We start from the raw sequence: 18,680 nt of genomic DNA on the forward strand, positions 1-18,680 counted from the left end.
AGGTTTGTGCACCCAGCCAAGATATAGTCCATCACATACCGCCCCCAAAAAACAAAACTTGTTTTTACACTTGAGTTTTTGTACAGATCACACAAAGACCTTTTTAACCTATGCATAGAGCCAGGGTAGCTGTTTCCTTCTGTTTTTGGATTGTATAGCTTTACATTTACTGTACAGATAAGAGATTATGCTTACTATTACCATTCAGGTCTTCTGATCTCAGTCTTGACGAGAAGGCAAGTAAGAATAATCCCCCAAAATGTCAAACTATTCCTCTGATAAAAATGTGATAAGAAAAATGGGCGAATTACTCAAATACACTGAGTCAAGATATGTTTAGAAAAAGATAGTTGATTGTTGGTGTTTGCAGTCCCCTGGGTTTCTACTAGATGCTCCACTTTCTTTCCACTGTCCAAAGAGATGCGAGTAACACGAACTAAAAACTCTTAAACTGCCTGTGGGTGTGAATATGAACATGAGTGTGTTGGTCTGTTTATGTGATGGACTGGCTTGCTTTTCCTTCCCCTCATCCAGTGAATGCAGGGATAGCCTTCAGCCTGCTCTGAATAGGAAAGACTGTGTATGGAAAACGATTGAATGAAATGAATAACTGTAAATGATGTAAAATATATCATTGAGGAAGGATTTAAACGTCACTCCAACCTCCGCATGGGCATTTATCAGAAAACATAATTCATCCGTAAACAAATGTGTGGAAAGTAACGCGGTGAACTCTGGACATCTTCAACAAATTATGACTGCTCCTGATTTTGTATCTTTCCTCGCCTCTTTTCAGAATGCCTGCTTCCCTTCTTGCTTTCTCTTCCATTCCCTCCCATTACACAACATGTTCCCTTTCTCATTAAAATCCTCCCACCATTCTCCTCTTGTTTCTCCTGCTGTTGTCATTTCGTTTATGTCTTTGCTTCTTCTATCTTCTTTCTTGTTCTCTTTCTACTCTGCATAGGCGCATAAGAAGGTGAAAGTCAGGAAGACGCCAGAGTGATGGCGCATGGCCATACCTGGTAATTGGCATCCCAGTGTTTTGACAGCTGCCACACTATTGTAGCTGTCTTGGATTTGTGGTCATTACATAATGCCTTAATGCATTATAAATGCAGTCAGAAAAAGGTCGTATGAGAGTTGGAGGTCCGGGGCGCAAAGAGCGAGGTGGAAGGCGTGGCCGCAAGCATTTTCTTTTATACCTTTGGGTAAAAATTCCCTTTAAAGGTGGATTCGTAAAGATTGTGGCTCAGCTTCAGCTGAGAGTTTTCAGTACTCTGAGAGCTGCCAAAGCCAGGACTGAAAATGCAGAAAGATCCCTTCACTTCTCCCGTGGAATCAAATGTCTCTGCAAGCCTGCGGCCATGATTGATTCTCACACAAGCTGACAAACACACAGATAACACGTACACACTCACACATACACATGGTCTATGAGTAACTTGTGTATATGATCCTAATAAGATTGATTATTCTTGTAAGGCCTGCATTTTAGAGTTCAATACTATATTGCCATTTCAAAAACTCTCTACATGCAGTATATGATCCAACCTTTATACTAATACTACAAAAGGACAGTAATATTTAAAAGGTCCTTTAAATATGTTTGTTTTTAATAATTGTGACTGTGTGCAGATTGTATGCTGAATTGTGTTCATGTAACCACTTGTAATTGCTGTAATACCTCTTAATTAGGTTTTAACTGCAAAATGCCAAGAGCACTGCTCCGTATATTATCTGTTAAGAACAGTGTTACTGTATTTTTTATACAAACTAGTCGGCTAGGTGTCACTTCACAGTTTAGCTACAGTAGTATGAGTCACTGAACCTAAAGTGTAGTATTGCTCCAAATACTGAAAAGCGCTGACTCACTGCTGTGCTTTGGCTTTTACTTTAACAAGAAGCTCTGCTAAAACTGGAACCCCAGCTGATAACGTCTAATTTTGCGGTAGCCTGATAAAAAAAAAGACTGAACTTCCACTTTGTTTCACCTCATTATTCATTAATAATTATTCGCCATTTGAATTACTGAGAAAACCGAGATGTGGCCACTGATGCAGAGGTCTGGAACCAGGTTAATTTTTCTGGTCTAGCAGTAGACGTCATTTATAAAGTGATGTTGAAATGTACTCGGTGTGCTCAGTGTGCCCTGACATTACCTTGAGGTGTGACTCACAGAGCACATGTAAGACCACATTGGTATAGTTGGTACAGTAACCTGGTTAACCAGACTTCCCTGGTTCCACCTACACCTACAGTCGTCTTGACTTTCCAAGATCCTGAATGGATCAAATCCTGATTGTACAAAGATTAGTTTCAGTGTTCCAGGTGTGTTTGTGATTGTGTATTCTTGTGTGTGCCTGTGTTTGCCCTTAACAACTAGCTAGCTACTTAGCTGCAATAATAAAATTGCATCGACAGAAAACAAAATGTGGACAAGATACCACTGACGGATTGTTGTAAGCTGGTTTACATCATCGAAAACATCAACTAGCTTCCAGGTCTGACTGAAAATGACGTGACTAGGACAAAATAGTGCCCAAAAAGAAAAATAGGCTAACAGCTAATCAGCTAACGCAAACAGTCAAACAGTCTGATTATCACTAAATCAGGCGTTGCAGTGATGTACAGGTGTACTCATGGACGCCGTGAGATCACTGCGGTGTTGTTGGGTATGGTCAAAGGTGAGGTGGTACTCTTTAATGTCATGCAAAAACAATGTTATAATGATTCAAGATATAATTTTCTTTTTCTTCTTTATTTTTCAGGGCGGTCGGTAGCGTAGTGGGTTAAGCGGCCGCCCCGTGTGTAGAGGCCATAGTCCTCGCTGCAGCTGGCCCGCCATTTACTGCGTGTCATTCCCCCTCTCTCTGCCCCCCTGCCTCTTGTCTATCTTCAGCTGTACTATCATTAAAGGCATAAAAGGGCAAAAAAATAATCTTAAAAAAAAAAACATATTTTTCCACTGACCAAGATCTCTAAAGTACTTGTGTATGTTTTGTAATATTTCCATTCAAAAGTGTTCACGGCTGTAAAGTGTTCCACTCCACCTCCGTCCTCAAATCATTCAGTAAGTCAGTATAGAAAGAGTAAGTTACAGGATAAGCCTTAACCTTGGCCCCCTGCCAGTCTCCAGTCTAAGTAGTGATGAGGCCATGGTTTTCACTGTCAATCAGAGAAACTGAGAAGCCGGGAACAGAGGTGAACTCTGGGGACAGTGAGAGTAATGTAGGCAGTGAAATAAGCCAACACTTTAGCAACACAACACCATCCAGCACAGGACTCTTCATCCAGTCAGGAGACTCACGAGCTGAGGCTCTTCTTTCCATCGTTGTTATTGTCCTTGTTTTTCCAAATTAGAGTTGGGATAATCATATTAAGCCCATTGGGGAAAAAAACAAACCGGAAAAACAAAGAAAGCAGCTGCGGGGAGGGCAAGCAGCTATTTATCAATTTCATCGTGTCTATGCTTGCCTCCGCCATCGTCTCTCCTTCTCATTCCTCTCCGCGTCCCTCTTGTTATGAGGCAATCATGTGGATCTTTATGAAATCTGATCTGTATCAGCAAAAAAACAAGCGCACTGCACACTCTGTCTACCGCCCTCCTTCTCTGTTACAACCCTGCATCTTGTTCTTCTTTCCCCCATCTTTACTTCTCCTTCTTATCTGCATCTCTCTCGTCACATCACTGCCTCTAACTCTCTTCCTCCATCTCCGTCTCAAGTATACATTTTTTGATGTCTCTCATCCGGTCTTTATTTCATACATGGATCCAATTCCTGCCTTGGGTTGCTAGATGTGTGTGTGTGTATGTGTGTGTGTTCAATGGTATGACACACGTCAAAGGTCATAAGCCGGGACCGGAGCCCACAGTTCTGCGAGAACTCAGCGTCTGCCAACAGGATGCCAAGCACCATGGTTTCATGGAGAACGATGACTTGCTGCCAGAAATAGAACCTTTTAACAGCAAGGGCCCACAGAGACTTGGATATGGATCAAATAATGAGAGCGAAGCATCCTTGGTAACACACGCATATTTACATTTTGAGTTTTAGGCCGATTTGAGTAACAGCTGATATTATTATTGATCATATCAACTAAGGCTCCAACTAAGGATGATTTAATATGACTGATTAGAGATTATTTGTATAATTGATTTATTGTTTTCAATGTACAATTCATCCCAACTTTTTATAATCCAATTAGAGTTAGAAACCTAAAGATACTCGTAAAGATACTTAGTAAGCTGCAGCTCGTAGCTGTTCCAGCGTTTCTCTCAACTGTTCTTCAAGGTCAAGAACGAACCTTGATCCAAGTCATGAGTTTATTAAATTTGATGCATGTCTTAGTTAATACAACACAAAAATGTGCAGCAATACAGAAGTCATTTTGACATGTCACAGTAGGAATACACAGGTATAAATAATAAAATTAATCAGTTGCAGGGTCCTGGGACTGTCAATGCTCAGTGTCTTACTGGGACACTTGAATAGAACAGATTGTTGTTAATGTTATTAGTGTTTTTCCTGCTAAAACTGTTAGTAGCATCATATTTAACAGCATTTCATCGCTTTATTTTATTAGTCTATGATTGCCTTTATTTATCTGGGGTTTATTTTATGACTTAGCCTTAATCATGTCATTTTTTGTTTACTGTGATATTGCTAGTTTTTACTTAAAGACCCACCAAATCAGTTTTTGAGCATACATTTAGGGATATTTACAGAGTTTGAATAAGAGAGAGAAAAACAGCATTTTGTGTGATTTTTTTCCTGATCATGCTTGTAAATATCAACAAGTTACCTCTTGCATTTACGGATGAAATTTGCGTGAATCAGAAACAAAAATACCTCAGATGCAGTCGAGAGTTACTCCATTTATAACAATAAATAACCTGTCAGTAAGTTAAACTGATAGTACATTACAGTCCAGTTGACGATGATTTGTTTACGTGTGGATCACAACTTGTGGCTTTAAGTAACAGAGTTAAGTATTTTTGCAGCACTGGCCTAAAAAAAAAAAACAACAACAACCTCTAAATCATAAAAATAAATAAATAAAGTGTGAAGAGTAGAAGAAAAAACGATGAGAGCTAAGGGGGAAGTTAGAAGGGATTTTTGCTTCACACACACACACACACACACACACACACACACACGCACACACACACGCACACACACACACACTGTCACACAAAAGGAGATGTAACACTGCATACATCACACAGGTGCAGAAAGTTTCCTACTTTTTCTTCTCCAGTTTGCATTGTTGACAGGTGTGAGACATCACGCTCTCCATCATTCCCCAGGAAAGTTAGGTAAGGAGCGCGCTCGGAGACAGAATCAAACTTCAACCGAACAAGAATGCAGGCAAAGAAAGAAGCTCCGTCTCGAAGATCATAATGCGGTATCACCATGCAGTACGTACAGCAGCTGAGCACTGCAGTTTGGGGCTCAGGATGCTTGGAATGCAGCGGTTCATCAATTCCTTGCAAATTGGGCCAAAAGAAATTGAAATTCCTCGCAATGCCTCTCTCTTTCTCTCCCGCTCTCTCTCTCTCTCTCCTTCTCTCTGTCAATTTGTCTCTTTCTGCCTCTGCTCAACTCACAACCAGACAGTCTTACAAACAACTACACAAGTACAATCTCAATAAAAAAAAACCCAGCTGTTTTACTCGCGGTATGGTAGAAATTATTAGTGCTTGAGGGAGAAATCACTGTTAAATTTCTACTCATGCTGTTTACTGATGTCTCTCACCAGGTGTGCTGGTGCAGTGTCAGGCACAGAAGGAGACATGGTGTTATTAAGGTAGTGCAGAGTGGTCTGTAACATTATATCTTGATATACAGGAGATGGATACAAAGTAATAAACACCTGCACAGTGTAATGCAAAGAAATACAATACTGTATCCTTGCAAAAGAGATGCAGCTTCAGTTTTTGTTGAGACGGTGTCACAGACCTTTGAGTCTGTATTTGTACTACAGTGTATTGCCAACAACAAAACAGTAATACACACCCCCCGAAATTTTAAACATTAACATAACCATGCTTTTCTGATACAGTCTCAGTAACATAAACTGAATTAATTTACTTGGAGACAAGTACAGATATCAGCTGTTTTTGTTTTGGACATTTTATTTTGGTCTGATCACTTACGTAAAAAAACATCCCTAATGATGAAGATAGTAGAATGCCCTAAAAATTGAGTGCTAAGTAGCTTCTCTGACCTAAAACACACACGTAAAATATATAAATAAACAAATCACAAGATAGTGATGCTGCTGTTCTGATACACAAATAATCTAAACTGTCAAATAACAACTCTCAGATACAGTTTGGTTAATTCATGAGTTGCATACAAACTACTGTCACCATGGTGCAAGAAGTGAGCTATGAATGCTTCTGGCCTGTCTTATTGTATTACAGAAGGTAGGTGAGGAAAATGGACTACTAACTACTAAAAAACTTGGGTGCGGCATCTAAATTTAGACAAGATGTGATGATTATTATTCCTTGTTGGAGAGCACAGCTCAGCTGACTACAGTGAGATGGGACTTTAAATGCAGTGAGCTATAGTGTAATAATTAAACCAGTGTCCCAGATTTAGTCTCTGGCAGTTCTCATTGCAAAATATTTTGGTATATGCAAAATTCAGCATGTAGTGTCTCAGCTGGATTCCTGACCCAGTTCACACTGTTTGTCCACTTAAAGCACCAGTCTGTGACTACATCCTGGTGCAGTCACAGACTGGGTTTTAAATTACAAGAGTGTGAAACACTGCCACCAGAATACGACTTTTTCTATGTGGTTATTTATTAACATAAATTGTATGTTTAGTAAGAAGTAAATTTATATGATTCATTTAGGATTAGAGATTTCTAAAAGTTGTAGGGACAGATTATTATTATTTTTTTGATTCTTGTATTGTTTATTAATAATTCTTGTTAAGAAAACCTATAAATGTAATTTCCAAATCATTCGGGGTCATCTAGGATTGTTCAGGTATTGAAAATATATGTGCATTCTCATGCACATGATTAAAAACCTTTTAAACCTTTTTAATCTAACGTGTGTCATTCATTCTGAAGCCTCAATTGTTAACACAAAAAAAACGTCACGCTCACTATTACTTTCTTGTTGGTAGGAAAACAAGAGTGAAACTCTGGTCCTCTTTGTCCTCAGAAATAATTAAACTGCCTATTTTCCTGCAAAACCCTTGACGTGAACAGCTGGTCTCATAAACAAAATGATTAAACGTCGGTTCAGAATATATTTAGTAACTCTTTTATTCTTCCAGCACGCGCTGCTTAGTACCACATCACCCATGGCCACCCATGCCATCATGACATGTGACGCTCAAGCCAATATTAGTGAGAGATACACATAACAACCTCATTGTCTTCCACTTTGCCAGATCTGAATGCCTTTGAATCTCTTGGGTTACATAATCAAAGTTAGAGGGGGATTAGAGATGACTAATGTCAAATATTTGAATTAATTTGAGGGGATTAAGAACCAGGCTCTGGCTATAATGGACTTATCCTTCAATGATATGACCACATCATTTTAGTTTATATTTATTTTTCACTTAATTCTTACTTGTAGGGCCGAGGATAAATATGGTCACTTATACAAACAGTATGCTGTACCACAATTCAAGGTGCTCTCGGTTTTGAGGCAAGACATGAAGAGTTTTAAGTTCAAACTAAGATCAATACTGTACCTGAGACACTCACAACCTACAAAGTTTCTTTCAAGTACACTTTGAAAACATAACAGCATGTTTACTTATGACGCTATGGACAGCTTGTTCACCCATGATGGTGTTATTGTAGCAGCTGGAGAAAATCAATTGTGGGTCTTGGGATCAGAATCTGGGCAACATTGAAGTCTAAGCTAAAGCAGCCCTGTCTCTAACTGTGAAACCTAGAGGTATCTCAGCATAAGTATCCCACAGCTGTACATGTAGAGTTATTTTTTGTGGTAAGAGGGGACGGAAACATTTGACTGACCGACCAACAGAGTGATTCATACTATCTACTAGTCACAGCTAAAAAAAAAAAAACCTCTTTTACAAAAAGAGTGCTGGTGGATAACTATTTATGGCTGCACTCAGAGATCTAAATTTACCCGGGAAGAACAACCATAAAGCAGCAGTGATGGGTTTTTTTTAAACACTTGGGGGCAGCACAACAAACACTGACGTAAGGTTATAACACCTTATAGAACTTGTTGTGGCAAACTCGTTAGCAAACTCAGAGAACAGCATTAGTATTCATTTGAAGTTGTGTTTCTGGCCACAGGACAAATGCAAGTCAAATATTCACTCTGCCTTTAGCTTTGTTTTCAATCAACCCCTGAGGGGAATATTTGCCTCTTGAGCTGCTGTTCCACCATGTTCGCTAACATCGGATATTTGTTGCTGGCCAAGGAGAGAACAGTAGGTTTATCTGAGGGTTTTTTCTTTTGTGGAAATGATGCCTGCTACATCTGGAAATGGAGGGGACTGAGCAAAAAACATTTAAGTTGTGGGTCATTAAACAAAAAACAATGAGCTGAAAAGAGGCTAAAGTTTTCCATAGAGCTGAGTGGAACTGGTTGATAACGAGCGATGTGTAATCATGTAATTCATCGTCAGTATAAGATGGTTGATTAGCACATTAAATGACAACATATTAATACGTTTCTGAATAAAAGTGTCCACATTAACTCGTGTTAGGACATTTTAAAATGTAGAAATGTGTGTTTTGGAGTCAAAATAGATTCTGTTGTATGGTTGCTAAATCTATCTAGTGCAACTGTCAACTGAAGCCACCTACCTCATTTTTTTTTTTTTTTTTTTTTTTTTTTTTTTTTTTATCAGGGAGGATGAGATATATAGAGCGCCTCTGCAGTCTTTTGTGTGGGAGCATTTGTTAAAACTGTTCTTCGGCTCGTGGGATTGTTGGTTAAAAGTGAAAAAGGCAGTTTCAAGGCACTCTTCAAACAAAAGCATTAAAAAGTCGTTGTTTCAGGTGTCTTGTTCAAAGAACCTTTTCAGATCCATCACCGGTGTTTTGGCACTGGTGGTGCCTTCATCACGAGGGAAACACACCAAATAAATTAAGACAAGGCTATGTTTTCCAAAGTGCGCCAGAATTATGAGATTCAGGGATGTAGCGTTGCATAGTGTTAGTATGTACACTCTGTCTATTGCAGTAAATTTATGGTGAAGCTTTTCTCTCCTGTTCTGTTTCCCCCCTGCTACCACACTCTCCCTCTTTTTTTCTGCTGTGGCTTTCTCGGGACCAGGCCATCCTTGCAGACAGAAGGAGGGTAGGCTCTATAAATAGAAATTGGACCAATTATAAAGCAGATGTTCCCCTGTATGATGGTGGGAGAGAACTGTCGGGGAAAGGGGAGGGTGTCTGTGGTACTTTCACTCTCTCTGAGCTCTTGTTCCCTGTTGTTTGACTCTCCGTCTCCGAGTTTGTCTTTGTCTCGTTTGTCTGACTTCCTCCGGCTTTCTCCTTCCCTCATCACGACGTTATTAACCCAACACCTCCGTTTTTTCACACCAAGAAATGTTTTTTTTAAAAATGATCTTGCTGTCAATTACGTCATTACATGATCACATGTGCGCACGTACACACAAGCTCATGTGTATGATCGCTCAGCCGACGTTTCTAAATAAATCGCGGCATCTCAGCTTGATTGACAGCCTTGTAACAGACTGTGGCATATAGCATCTATTTGTTGCTCGCTGTTTACATCTCTCTAAATTGCATTCCCATCAGCAGGTTGTTTAACACAGCTCCGACTTGTATTTCAACAATTGTTGTCAATTGTTATCCTCAAATAATCCAACATGAACAGGGATTATCTCCATGAGAAACTGAACTGATAAGGCAGCTTCTTGCTGAAAACTGCTCTAATTTATTCTTTTGATTCTGGACTGGAGATACCATTCGGGATTTTGTGGTGAATAAGCATAATCTAACATATCCAAATATGGAATTGCCCTTGGTTATCAACGCTTTAATCAGCAGCCATCTCTCTGTAATTTGCGGGGAAATCCTCTTCAATAACAGATTTTGCTCATATTATCCCTATAATCTGGGACAGTTCAATCAGTGTCTGTCAACAATTTGTAAACAGAGACACATCTCTCACAAAGACGAACCCAGACTGAGCCTGTGTTGTTTTTTTAAGACAGAATCCCTGATCTGCAATAATGAGTTTTAAAATAAAAGGTGACATCTTTCTATTTATCAACAAAAACAAGTTTCTATATCCTGAGTCTCTCTCCACTTTATGCCCTGCTCAAGAGTTCCCACTCCAGCTTTTCTGGAAAGCCAGTAGTCCGTCCTCGCCATCCATCGTAATTCCAGTCATCGCCATCTTCACTGCTATCGCCACCTTGATCGGCAGCACCGTGGCCATCATCAGTTTCACTGATAAGGCTGTGTTAGATCTGCTGCAGCGAGGCAAAAGCCCAATCCATGCTAAGTAGGTTAGGGGGGTAAATCTTCAGGTCTCCAGAGGCTGAGCGCTTTCCCTCCGTGTCTCTCTCCCTGTCAGCATCTGACAAGCTCACCAAGGCTGAGCTGAAAAATACCCCTAACATCCACCGCCGCAGTTCTCTTTACTGCCATGCTCTCCTTCACTCCCTGCCACGATCTATTCTTTACTGTCTGTCTCCACTTTGCTCCATGCATCTCTTCCTAGTCCTTCCATCTCCTACGACTTCCTCCTTCCAACTTTTGCAGAAGCCCCCGTCTCACGCACACACACAAATGTGCGCTCATGCAAGTAAGACATTTATATGCACATGTCTACAGTTCAAAAACTGAACATTTTACTCCCTAAATCCTGGTATTTATTCAGGCTACAGTTGCTCGGATAGCCTGAAGGCTAGCTTCACTGACAGTGCATCTTGGCTGCAATTTGCAACATGACTCACTGGAGTTAATGTGAAACTTTGTGACAGATGACACAGCCACACTTGACTCACAGTAACAGTGAAGCATAGCCTAATTCAAATTAGGCAAGTGTTTTTATTTTAAGATGAAGGCAATAGTCTTTCTCAGCTACCTGTTAGCAGAGATAACTGTTTAGATGCATATGAATGATTGTGAATGATGGAGAGATGTCATGCGCTGTGTTCAGTGGTGTTATAAAAAGCTTTGGATGCTCACCAGTGCCTGTCAGAAAGGCTGGATACAGCTTTGTTCAAGTGCAATGTGCGTTTACTTTGTAACACCAGCTATAAAAGAACACAGCACTTCTCAAGATAAGGGCCTAAGATCCATTACACCTAATAATAAGTGACCAATATGTGACAGGGCACTTCGGCTAAGAATTGTGTGATAAGCCAGGTCTTCAGGGATGAAAGATCATGAGTCCGACTGATCGTTAAACACTTCATAAAACAAGGCGAATAGTTTGCTAGAACTAGGATGATCACAGCTCTCGACTACAGCCACTAATTCACATCCTCGCTTAGTCTCACTCAGTTGGTGCAATCCGGCCTGCGAGCAGGTCACAGCCAACGTGATGACAATAGTCATCACCACCATTACTCACTTGCTATAGGAGACTTTGTATTCCTGTTAATATACTCCATCAAGACGCCGCATATATACGGCATGCACTGACGCATTTCACACAATACCACCTCCCTCGCCACCACCTCCCGTTGTCAATGCTATGAATGGGTAGAGCTGTTATACAAATGGAAAGGAAACCAAATGGATATCTTGAAAAAATTGAGGCAACTGGACCAAGCAGTCAATTTGCATAGTGACTAATATGTTTATGAATGTACCCCGCCTTTCACCTAAAGTCAGCTGGGATAGGCTCCAGCCTCACCGTGACCCTGATGAGGATAAGCAATCACAGATAATGGATAGATGTTTATGTATGTAGCTTCATATTTAGGAAATGATGCTACACTAAACAGAGTTTGAAAACACCTGGTTCATCAGCCTGATCTGTAATGTCTGTGAACGGGTTTTCAACATGTTTCAGTTAGAAGATCCTGTGCTTGGTAAGTTAACGTAACACGACCGCCACATTCCTCCTCTTCTCTTAAGCCTTCAGACAGTCTATAATACCGTACGCATGAATTAATTCTGAATCTGTTTGTGCAGTCGATTGCACAAAACCTTTTTTTTTACCATTTTAACACTGTTTTAGATGTTTTTGTTTTCCATGTGAATGTTCCACTGCAGAACTCTGCAACTCAGTACAGAGTGACAGCAGTGACTTCATGTGCATAGCATCTATACTATACCTGAAGAACTGAAAAATAGAAACATTTCCCTATAATAAAAAATGGTATTCTCCTTTCATATAAGGAGCTCTGCTTACCTCTGTGAGATGAGGGTTGGGGTTGAAGCCACACTGGTTGCACGCCATGCAGTGGCACTGCGTGCAGGTGTTGAAGTTCGGCTTGTCATCCCCGGTGCCCATCAGGTCGGTTGTTTTGCAGACGGGGCACAATTTGCTGCTGGGCATGGGTGCAATTTGTGGCACAGAGTAAGGGGAAGTGGGGACACTGCCTCGGTCCGGCGACACAGAAGGGGACCTCCCAGTTCTGCTGCTGCCCACATCCACCTGCAGACTCTTCCTGGACACATGACCCTGGCCCTGTCCTCCTTGAGGTGCGCCATGCTGATGGGTGACATGGGAGGCCAACCTGTCCCCAGTACCATGACCACTCTGGACTCCTGCTTTAGGTCCTGGGTCTGACGGAGGTGCTCTATTAGAGACGATAAAGAGAACACAAAAGTGGATATTAGAGCTGATTTGACAAAAGGAGCTAAACTAAACATTGGCTATAGAATACATACATAATATATAAAGAGTCTTAACTCAAGGTCAACTTACTAGGTTTATCTAGAGAGTTTTAACCACATCTCACTGTCTTTGTTCAGCTGTTCATGCTTTGTTCTCCTGTTGTGGGAAAGGCTGTGAGATGTGGTTGAAAGCGGCAGAAAAATAAAAAAGGGACCTTGAGCTCAGGTTTACTTTGTGAAACTACTATTTCCAAAGTCAAGAATGAACTTTTATTGTTTTTTATTTATTCATTGAATTAAAACAGAAACAGAACAGAACAAAATCTGCACAAACGGCTGCAGTCGTAGATTTCTTTTTGCATTCAAACATACAATGTGTAATTACAGTTTGTCTACTGTTGCCATATGTACATTTTGACATACATTTATTATTTGGTATCATATTTCTTTTTTCTGATTCTTAATTAATCGGTATGTTCAGGACACCGCACATGTTTTATGTACGTGACAACTAAAACCTTTGAATCCTACTCACTCTTTCTTATTCTTACATTAACACACATGAACAAACACACAAAGTTTTTCCACCTTCATTTTTCTTTTGTCCCTATAAAACGTAACCACAGAAACCGTTTAAGTGTAACTGAGGGAAAGACTGAGGGGGTTGATTTGAGCAGAGAAAAGAACAATGGTAAAATAAGTAAGGAGTAGATGGAGTTTGTGATTGAGGGTTTGCAGACCATGTAACATTTTAACACTGCGCTGTAAATATGTGTGGCTTACTGTATACCAGTAATCTCTACTTAATTTCAACAAGGAGCAGCACTTCTTCTTGAGTGGTATAGTATATTTTGGAGCTCCACAGCAGATGAGATGTACTAGGTCCACATGCCATTAAAAGATTTTATTGTTATTCATACTGTGATATCAGACTACTCAAAACATTGGCCAACAGAGAGGCATATGTTGAATATTTTATATTGCCTCTATCAGTTTCTGTGAAGTGCTCCTTGTGGCTTGTTTTCAATGTTTGAAGCTGTACTAGTCTCTGTGATGTGTTTAGGGTGGAACAAAGGTAATGTATCAGACAACAGCATTGTCAACTTTTGCTTTTCTTGCTCATTTAGGCCCTTGGGCATTTAGCGCCCGTAGTTAAATAGGAATGAAGGATTTCCACTGTCATAACAACTTAGACCCTGTTTTGTCATGCGCGTCACCTTCCAAGAGTCTCGGCAGTAGCTCTGCACCCACAGTGAGAGAATAGTGGGAGGAATAAAGAAATTAAAATAGAGCAAGTTAGCAATTATGAGTCACAGTTGATGACTTGAGCTGCGACAAAGCTCTAAACAGGAGTCCTGCGTTCACCAAAGTGAACCCATCAGGAAAAACCTGCACTTTTCAAACTATTACCAGGCTGTTCCAGCTGAAATTCAACACAGGCCTGACAGTGTGCTAGACTACCACTCTCACTCTGAGGCTAAACTAGACTTTGGATATTTCTAAAGCTACTGACCACTGATACAGAGTGGTAAATCTACCTGGTGTCTTCACAAGATATGGAAGGTATTTTAACATAATAATTATCACTTGAATGGCAAAGACACAGAAAAGTTGAGTATCTTATGATTTATGCAAAGCCTCAGGCAGGGTTTAATGATACTCAAAAAAAAAAAAAACGAGTTTAAACCGGAAGAAATCATTTCAGAAGATTTCTTTAGATATTCTCATCCATCAGCGAACGGGAAACCACAGAGAACAACTTGTGGCTTTGTGTTTCAAGCACTACAAATTGCTTTTCTTTATCACAAAGGGGATAGTGAAGGGTTTGTAAGCTGCCAGTCTTCTGTAATGGGAGCTCCCTGTGAAACTTTCTATTGTAAGGAAGCAAAAAGAAAGAGTTAGATTGTCTACCCAGCCTCAATAATACATGTGACAATATCCCAATGGCACTTAAAGAAATTGTTGAACATTTTGAGAAATATCTCTCTTGCTGAGAGTTGTAAGGATCGATACCACTCTTGTGTCTATCCGATAAACATGAAGGTACAGCTGGTTAGCTTAGCTTAGCAGACTCAAAGACTGGAAACAAGGAGGAACAGCTAGCCCGATGCAACACGGCATTTGTACACTTCATTTTTTGTACAGATGAAATAAACAAGATATTAGGTACAGACGTGAGAGCGGTATCGACCTTCTCATCTACATTAAAGGGAACCAGTGGATGTCATTTAAAGGACCAGTGTGTGGGATTTAGTGGCATCTAGTGGTGTAGTTGCTGATTGCGATCCCCTTGCCTCACAATTTCCTTCCTAGCATTAAAAAAATAGACCCTGTTTTGTAAATAGAGACTGCTAAATGTTACAAACTGGACCATTAAAAGTGTACTCTGAGTGTGCTAAAAAGTACACAGTGGACTTTATCAGACATTTTCAGACAGGACAAGTGGGACACAAAAAATCTTGTTTTGTCTCCAACTAGAGTAAATGTACTGGCTCGTAGGTTTTAACACAATCCATCACACAGATGGATATGCAAACAATTTGCTCGAAAAAAATACCAAATTTAAAAAAACAAAAACAATATCATGAACAAAATATTTGCCCTTCTGCAAAATATTCAATATTTTACCTGTCACCTTGTGCAAACAGCTCTTTGGCTCCTGACACAAGAACTCTGATTAAAATGCAACGTTCGAATCCATTTCCAGCCTGAGTACGGAATAAGGAAAGGATTCTTTCAACATCAAATCAAGTAAGGGTAAGTTCACTAACAGCTCGGCAGCCAAACGTGCCCATTCCTCCAGTATCCTCCAGCAGTGCTGCACCAATACCACGTTGTAAATGACAATACTAATTCTGAGAGCATTCATCGAAGTATTGGCTGGTACAAAGTGCCTACATAAAACGCATCGCAAGTGAACAATTAACACAGTTCACTTTACAGATACGATATGTACAAATCTATTATCCTTTAAAAAAAACAAGTTGTCTCAGACTGACATTGACTTGTGCCCCATTGAACAGGGGGAATTATCTGATAGATGGAGTATTTAATTTTAGACTGACAGAGTATATCTGTATCAGTATCCCTCTTATGGAGATTCTATATGTTTCTCATTGATTTATGTCTCTCTCCACTGGAAATGAAACCAGGTAGCTCAGGATTCAGAGTGAAACCTATCTTGTGCTGTGCATTTAGTAATATTTAAAGGTCAAACTAGAAAGCTAGTGGATGCATCACACTCGAATGCATGTTTGAGTGCATTGTTTGTTTTGTAATGGATAAATGCATGTTAAAGGCATGAAGTGGAGGATAAATCCACCATGAAATGTCTGCTCATCCACACGAGACAAGCACTGCTGTTTTTTACACGGATTCGGGAATACCAGAGACTGCAGACTTTTTTAGAAGTAAAATAGGCAATGGTAATGATTTTCTTCCCAGAGGCAAATAGTTTCTACTCAATAATTATTCAGCAGAGTAGATTCAATTTTGTCATGCTGTGCTTGCTGGACACCTTGATTGTTAAACAAGAGGTTTTCTGTGTTGAAGTGCTTTTATAAGCTCTTATTACCAGGATTACAGCAGAACAAAGAGGGCTTGACACACATTAATCCGGTTTCTGTCCAAAAATTACGACAAATGCATCATTTTAAAGAAGCAGGTTCATGTTAGCTATCAGAAATCAAAGCAGGAAGAGGCTACTTTTTGTTGCATTCACATCAAACGACAAGGAGTCAGACAGAAAATGAATGTAGCCAATTTTTTTTTCAATTAGCCGAAACTGTGACAGAGACTGCGACAAATAAACTCAAGTCAAGGCTGCTACAATTTTCACAATAAATCAGTTATTGGTGGATAGCGGTGTTATGCGCCATGGCGCTTCTTATTTCAATTATTTGAAAACATTTCATCATTTTGTATCAGACAAGCTTAACACTCAAAAGAAATTATTGATGGGCAGCCGTGACATGGACGAGGGAGAGCTTACAGTCGAAACAATATACTCCTCCTCATGATTGGTCAAATGTGAAGACAGGAGCTGTACTGCTGAAGCTTTAAATCTCCCACCTGCTGTGCGACGACGCTTGTCACATGAAGCAGACTACATCAAAATCACAAGCAGACCTTAATCAGTGATCCCAAAGACAGTACGCATAGTGTGTGCTACAGCTACATTTTGTTTTATGGTGATTGTTTGAGTGTCGTTCAGATGAATGGCCGCTCGTGTACGGCCAATACATTCAAGTCTAAAAGTATTTTCCTAAAGCTATATACGTGGCCATCTTTGAAAGATGCAGACGGTTGTTTAACAACACTTTCTGCTGTTCTGAAGGTATTTAGGGTTATGATATGAAGGGGGAAAAAAATGCACAACAAAAAAAATATATTTTTTCAAATCAGAATAAAGGCAGAAGCAAGAATAACATGTCCTTGCTCATTTTGTACAAACGTAAAAAGGTATATATAACATACTATTAATACAAAATAACACGTTGACATGTTTTTACAAAGAGGGCAAGGACAAACAGGTTAAAAGTCTTTTTTTATCGTACAGATATTATACTTTTCTGATAACCAGATACTTCGCTCTGTGACTTAAATGCATGCGAGGTACAAACTGCACCCATGAGTCTGCTTCCAACCATCCATTCTGCCAAAACAGACAAAGTGGCACATGGAAGCTGAGCAAGAGTTTGACTTCAGCCTGAATTTAGCCTCAGCGAAGTGTACAGTCTTAGATAATGGTAAGTATGCACCGGTTCAGTCAGTCTAACCACCTATATATAATGTACAAACATTTTTGTGTGTGCCCTAAATAAACTATGGTGCTTTGCTGTCGGATATTTGTGTCTATTGGACATCTTAACAAAGCTACACCGTCGATGTCTCATTTATTTTCTGTATCACACACTTGTCATAGTGTCATAAATAATAAGAAGTGCTTTTGCATTATTTGTTTGTGTTGTGATAACCATTTACTGCGTATAGGCTACATCGTGAACAGTGCTTTCATCGCTGACGGTAAATGAATCATGAGGGCGCGCTGATCTGTGGCTTCACTGTATCCATTATTTTCATGTTTTTTTCACAAACTGTAGCTTTGTTTGGATTTGATTCATACTGACTGATATTACTTATTGACTTACATTATTTAAAAAGAGCTAACGTCAATGGCATATGGTTGGACAGATTGAATCAAGTAGCTATTACATGACGGAGCGAGTACAGCGGGACACGTTACACAGTTACACACTGATGTGACAATATGGCAGCAGCACACTGAGCACATTGTTGTAAACAACATGTCTGGAGCCTGCGTCGGACACGAGGCAAGGTTTTTCTCATAATACTGAACGCTTGTCATTTATGGTCATCAGGTCAGGATGACTGTGCACTTAGTCAAAGCTGTTATGATTACAGAAGAAAACAACCACTGTGGCGTGCTCTGCGAAGCAGAAGGGTTGGGTGACTCCCATAGCTTCATGAACTCATATATGGGCTCAGATTTAGCTCTCTGACTGCGATGAATAAAACATAACATGCTCTGGGATAAAGCAAAAACACCTATATGGATTCACTGGTTATATATAGTAGATTATGCCCACATTCATATTAATAGAATAGCTTCATTTTATTTAAAGATGAAAGTCTCCTATCTAGTCTCAACCCCAGCCACCGCCTCATTGTTTCACACGCGCTCACAAGTTCTTTGCGGAAGAGTATATTAAGGCAAAAATTCAGACTGACTGTAGGGCCGTGATCTTACGAAAAAAAACATTTCAATCAGCCATATGATATACTCGCTCTCTCCCTCTCCCTCTGACCAATTCTCCCTCAGCACACTCAGTCTCTCAGCACTTGCCATCGCCTTATGAGACACCTCAGGGTGGATA

General features: G+C 40.0%; 1 protein-coding gene across 3 annotated transcripts in view; it reads right to left on the minus strand.

Moving 5' to 3' along the window:
* Positions 1-18,680, minus strand: part of bsnb (bassoon (presynaptic cytomatrix protein) b) — a 61,899-nt gene that overhangs the window by 41,418 nt on the left and 1,801 nt on the right. For all 3 annotated transcript variants that reach the window (XM_027279749.1, XM_027279747.1, XM_027279750.1), the window contains exon 2: positions 12,356-12,746. In XM_027279749.1, coding sequence (XP_027135550.1) covers positions 12,356-12,746 — 391 coding nt within the window. The remainder of the gene's footprint in view (positions 1-12,355; positions 12,747-18,680) is intronic.

This window comes from Larimichthys crocea, chromosome VI, assembly GCF_000972845.2.
Source record: "Larimichthys crocea isolate SSNF chromosome VI, L_crocea_2.0, whole genome shotgun sequence".
NCBI lineage: Eukaryota > Metazoa > Chordata > Actinopteri > Sciaenidae > Larimichthys > Larimichthys crocea.